Raw genomic sequence first — 6154 nt, forward strand, 5'->3', positions numbered from 1 at the left:
CAGGTCGGGTTTGAGTGTGAGTGGATCAGACGATGAGCGAGTCCCGGCTGAGCAGAGTGTTCTGGAGGAGAGGACAGGGACAGGCTGAGTGACACAAACAACAACATCAACAACAACAACAACAACAGAGTTCACACTGACACTGATGAGCAAACTGTGTTGAGTGGAGTGAGAGAGGACGGACGGCGTTAGACAAACAGGGTTGTTACAGTGGGACAAACTGAACTTCAACTTGTTTTTTTCATTTTCAAATGATTTGCAGATTTGCTCCTGTTTGAGGCCACAGAGCCGACTCTGGTTTTTATTCTTACCGTAAATTCTCAAATGTTAGAATACATCTATATATGTATATACTTATATATTAGAGAGATGAAGATTAGTGATAATATATTAGAATAAAACCAGCTAGATAAACTCATAAATTAACTTATTGTATAGATTATAATGACAAGGAAGCTTGATAGCTAATTTATGAATAAGGGGGTGGGAGTAAATACGTTTTACTTCTTCCCACTCCTTTTTGGATATGAAAAAAAAACAACAAAAAAAACAAATTATCTTTATTGTCAATTATTTTATTTTTGTTCATGTGCTGTCTTTGCAAAGTATTTATTTGTCATGTCTGTCCATTACTGTATTATGTTTTATTTCTTTTAACATGTCCAAAATAAACTTTAACTAACTAACTAACTACGAGCATTAATTCTTGGCAAGGAGAAGAAAAAAGGCCTGTATATGTTTTCGACCTGAACCCAAGCAAATAAAATAAAATAAAACAAAACACTGCAAAAACCCAAAATCTTTCCAAGAATATTTGTCTTATTTCTTGTCAAAATGTCTAATTTCTACTCAATACAAACCTCTTTCCACTTAAAATAAGACTCATCACCTAAAAATGATCTTGTTAATAGACAGTTTTAACTTGTTTAAAACTAATTTTCACTTGAAATAAGTAGAAAAATCTGCCAGTGAAAGCAAGTTTTTTGTGCTTGTAATAAGAAAGAAAAACTTGCTCCACTATCAGATTTTTCTACTTATTTCAAGTAAAAAATCTGCTTGAAAGAAGTAAAAAGTGTCTAAAAACAAGCTACTTTTTAATGTGATGAGTCTTATTTTAAGTATAATGAGATTTGTTTTGACTAGAAATAAGACAAATGTTCTTGGTAAGAGTTTGAGTTTTTGCAGTGTAGCCCGGGCTCCAATTTGTGAATTTACGGTATTAGGATATCATTTTTCTTTTTACAGGAAGTCTTTGATGTTGAACCAGTTTGACCCAGGTTTGTCAGGGGGGGAGAAACCAGTCCAGACTGTTACAGAGGAGTGGGAGACAGAACAGATCTCTCTACCTAGTGTTCACCCTGGTTCCATCTGAACCTGACCTGTCAAAGTACAACAACAACACTTACCGACGGCCTACACAACAACCACACACCTGCACCTGCATTACATAAATGTTCTTCATTTCATTTTAAATTACAGGTTAGAAATGTATAAGCTTCTCTGTATGAGCCAATCAGAGCTGTGTGTGCTATAATCCGGTTCACATGACTCATGAACAGTTTGAGGCCTAAAAAAAAAAAAGTTTTCACAGCATAGTTTCCCTCACATGATCTCTGAAATGGTTTTGATTTAAATTCCTTTTCACCTTCATGGCAAGATGAAACACTGGCTGGAGAAGAGTTTGTATCTGTAAACAACATCCAAGGAGCTTAAAGGGATAGTTCAACATTTTGGCAAATTGGCCCATTGCCATAATCCCTATAGTCATAGCAGTAGGTTCGTTACCTTTAATTGTCGGTGCAAGCTATTTCTAGAACGGCGGAGCAGAGCCGTGAGCTGCTCAGAGCTACGCTACGGAGGCTCATTATGGGATTTCTTGGTTTTCCTCATCAAACTCATCAAATACACAATCCAACAACTCCACAACGCTCTGGTGGACAAGTTGTGAGCTGCACATTCACCACGCTATGAGATAATAACACAACGTTACCACACAGAGTTGTTTTAGAGGGAAATACAGAGACTGCTTGATGAAAAACTGTCCCTGAAGGCAACGTGCATCAGCAGTTTTGCATGAATTTCCCTCTAAAACAACTCTGTGTGGTAAAGTTGTGTTATTATCTCATAGCGTGGTGAATGTGCAGCTCACAACTTGTCCACCAGAGCGTTGTGGAGTTGTTGGATTGTGTATTTGATGAGTTTGATGAGGGAAACCAAGAAATCCCATTAGCCTCCGTAGCGTAGCTCTGAGCAGCTCACGACTCTGCTCCGCCGTTCTAAAAACAGCTTGCACCTACAATTAAAGGTAACGAACCTACTACTATGACTATAGCAATTATGGCAATGGGCCAATTTGCCTATTATCCAACTATCCCTTTAAAGCAGCAGTTTGATTGGTCAGTAGAAGAAGAAGAAGAGATCTTCTATGATCTCTGTGCATGTTTAAACTTGTGTTGACTGATGAGCTTCAACTTCCTGAGTGTCCACAGGGTCGAACTCCTGTTCACTTTGCTCTCACATCACTGCTCCCTCTCCCTCTCTCTCTCTGTTCACACGTTACCTCTCTTGACCCCTCACACTCTCAGGAAGGAATATATAATATCTTTTAATCTCAACAAAACATTACAAGAAATGTCTGATCCGTTCCCTCATTATTCGGGCCACGGGGCAAACTCACCGAGGCTCTATCGTTATTCTGTGGATTTCTTCTTCTTCTTCTTCAATTTTCAATTTTCAATTCACAACTTGACTTGTGAATCGAAACGTGCGGTTCGATCAAGATCAGTCTGCTATTACTGTTCTCTACAGAATACACATTTTTTTGCCACGTAAGTTGCAATAAACTGCGAAAAAAAATTGATAGAGAATGAATAAGAAGAGGTAGAAAAACTGACAAATTATTGGACTTTTTCAAACCTCTACTACTCCTGCATACTTTCACCTAGAGACTCCATTTTAATTTTAAAATGTAGACACAAGTGTCATCTATTGATCTGATTCTCCACGTTTTGATAAGATTTTTATTTTTTGATCAATCACTGTTCAATGACCATGATCATTTTAGGAGAAATTATGAGATTATAATGGGTGTGTATTGCGCGGAATGTTCGGGCCAGAGTGGGTGACATCATCAGCTAGAGTGGGAGGAGTTGTCTGAAATTGTCTGAAACTTTTCTCTTTCCACGCTGCTCACGGCCACAAATTACACTCTACACACATGATTTTTTCCACATTTGTAGACAAACTTGTCCTCTCTCTAACAATGTGCTCAACAAAGCAGAGAGACTTACAGAATTTAAACTGTGAGCCTCTCAGTGCGGCCAGGTCCCTCCCTGCTTGCCCATTGACACCAGGCGGGGTGAGTGCGAGTGAGTGACACTGCAAACTAGACTCTGAACGCTGTGTGTCACGGTTTTACCAACATTTAATAGAACGAATCACCTTGGTGTTTACAACTACTTCCGGGTAGAAAACCAGCACGTAATTTGAATGAGATCAATAGTAACGAACGAGAGTTTAGCTATATATATATCATATTTTTCATGCCCTATCACCGTTTAGACAAATCTGAAATGAGTGAAGAAGCATTAATATTTCTCTGTGTGTGTGTGTGTTTTGTGTTGCTATCTGTGTGTATTTATTCAGTTTTGGGGAATCACAGTGTCTAGAAAGCATCAGTGGCTCAGCTGACAGGGACAGCTAACGGTAGCTAAGCTAACGGCGGTAGGCAGGTAAGCTAGCACCAGGATGTCAGCTGTTTAAACCCTCCCCTTGTCGACACGACATGAAACTACTCCAGTTAGCTCAAACATGTTGTAAGATATCCGTGTGAAAAAATATTTTTTCATGGATCGTTTATTGAGTCACTGAGTTATTAAAGTTAAATAGCTAACCGTTAGCCCGGCTAAGCTATGATAACCATGACTATGCACACATAGTAATGTTTGTCCAATCATTGGTTTTATAGACTTTACAAACATCAGATTAGTCTAAACGGTGATATAGTGACGTGAAAAATTAGATATACTGTATATAGCGAAACTCTCGTCTGTTGATTGTTCTCATGCTGGTTTTCTACCCGGAAGTAGTTGTAAATAACAAGGAGATTCGTTCTATTCACTGGACCTTTAAAACTTGCAAGGGTTTCAAAGTATTTACTGTAGAAACACCAAAATCATCGTCCTATCAAAAGCAGGGAACACAACTTTCAGTGTTAAATACTCCAGTTAGCCTCATGTTAACACTCTAATCATCAATGTTTTCATCATTTACGAACCAACGACCAGAGAAGATAAACGTGACTCACCACTTTGCGTGATTTGTCTCTGGGCTCGTCTCTCTGGGCTCGGCCGGGCGGCGTGTGGACCGGCGGCTGAGAGGAGCGGGTGGCGGCGTGGGGGTGCAGCGGCGGCGGCCGAGGAGACGGTCGATCAGTTCTGTTTCTCTCTGAGTCTGAGTACGGGGACAGCGACTCGGCCTCGGGCCTGCTGGTGCTGCAGGGTGAGCGGCTGCAGTGTCGACTCGACTCCCCGCTGCTCTTCTTGGAGCTGCCCTTCGACGGCGTGTCTGAGTCGTCCTCGCCGCGGCCACCACCACCGCCGCTCTTCCCTGGGCTCGCCCCGCGCAGCTTGGCCTTGCGCTCCAGCAGGCTGCTCAGGAAGGTGCCGTCGTAGTCTTTCTCCTGAGAGGACGTCGACGGAGGACTGAGTCTGGGCGGCGGCGGCCCGGGGCGATCGCTGTCCCACGTGCCCCGCCTCTTTTTGGGGGAGGGAAGCGGGCTGATGCTCCGTCCGTTCTTCTTGTTCCATCTGTGATGATCGTCAGAGTCAGAGTCAATTTATTTGCCATTTGTGGAGACATGGGATGTCACAATTACTTGTTTTCACAATTAATCGCGGTATTAAATGGCACAATTAATTGATCGTAAAGGTTCCTAAATACCGTCACTTTCCAAAAAAAGATTATGTTGGAACCGTATTGGTAGATGTGCACCAATATAACGGTAAATGCACAGATACCGGTCCACACGTAACACTGAATTGGTAGGAATTTAAATGCTAGAGTCAGTGTCATTTGTAATAATAAAAAAAAGATAAAAATGAACTTAAACATTTGGTATAGATGACAATTCATGACTTACTTATTTCAAACACTTTAATAATTGGTCATATTTTAATAGATACTTTGTGGAAATAATTAGTAATGTAATTATTTTTTGACTATATTTGATTTTACACATTAATAGTGTTTGAAATTAATTGATGCATAATAATCATGATAATCGTAATACCGTGATTTTTTCTCTGACTGTAATCGTACCAAGAAAATCTGTAATCGTGACATCCCTAGTGGAGACCACATTGGAAAAGGGTTTGCGAGAGCTCAAAAAAACAATAGACAATAGAAACAATAGACAACAAATAAGCAGATAAAGAAACAATCAATAAACAGATACAATATAAAAAATGGACAATTTGCCCCCATGGATAGGCTGACGGTCACATAGTAAAAGTACAGTACATATTAAAAAATGCATACTTCGTAAAGTGCAAAGTGCAAGGTGCCTGCCACCGGCGCCTGCGGAGCATAATAAAAAAATAAATGAAAACATAAATTGTGCAACTTTTGTTTGTTCAGGCTGCGCACAGCACTAGAGAAAAAACTGTTTGCATGCTGGCAGGTCGATACCAGTGATCTTACGAGCAAGACGGACAATTCTTCTCAGACATTTCTGATCGCGTACAGTCACACTGCAAAAACTCAAAATCTTACCAAGAATATTTGTCTTATTTCTAGTCAAAACAATCTAATTCTACTTAAAATAAGACTCATCACATTAAAAGCAGTTTGTTTTTAGACACTTTTTACTTCTTTCAAGCAGATTTTCACTTGAAATAAGTAGAAAAATCTGATAGTGGAGCAAGTTTTTCTTTCTTATTACAAACACAAAAAACTTGCTTTCACTGGCAGTGAACTCACTTCAAGTGAAAATTAGTTTGAAACAAGTGGAAATGATCTAAAAACAAGTTCATTTTTAGGTGATGAGTCTTATTTTAAGTGGAAAGAGATTAGTTTTGACTAGAAATGAGACATTTTGACAAGAAATAAGACAAATATTCTTGGAAAGATTTTGAGTTTTTGCAGTGCAGATTCC

General features: G+C 39.6%; 1 protein-coding gene across 1 annotated transcript in view; it reads right to left on the reverse strand.

The window, feature by feature from the left end:
* Positions 1-6154, reverse strand: part of LOC146989403 (uncharacterized) — a 41568-nt gene continuing 35414 nt past the window's right edge. The window contains exons 10-11 of the mRNA XM_085773005.1: positions 4307-4822; positions 1-61 (exon numbers count right to left, since the gene is read on the reverse strand). Coding sequence (XP_085629131.1) covers positions 26-61; positions 4307-4822 — 552 coding nt within the window. The 3' untranslated portion in view covers positions 1-25. The remainder of the gene's footprint in view (positions 62-4306; positions 4823-6154) is intronic.

The sequence above is a fragment of the Trachurus japonicus genome, chromosome 3 (assembly GCF_045865225.1).
Source record: "Trachurus japonicus isolate A0001 chromosome 3, Traja_1.0".
In the NCBI taxonomy this organism is placed as follows: domain Eukaryota; kingdom Metazoa; phylum Chordata; class Actinopteri; order Carangiformes; family Carangidae; genus Trachurus; species Trachurus japonicus.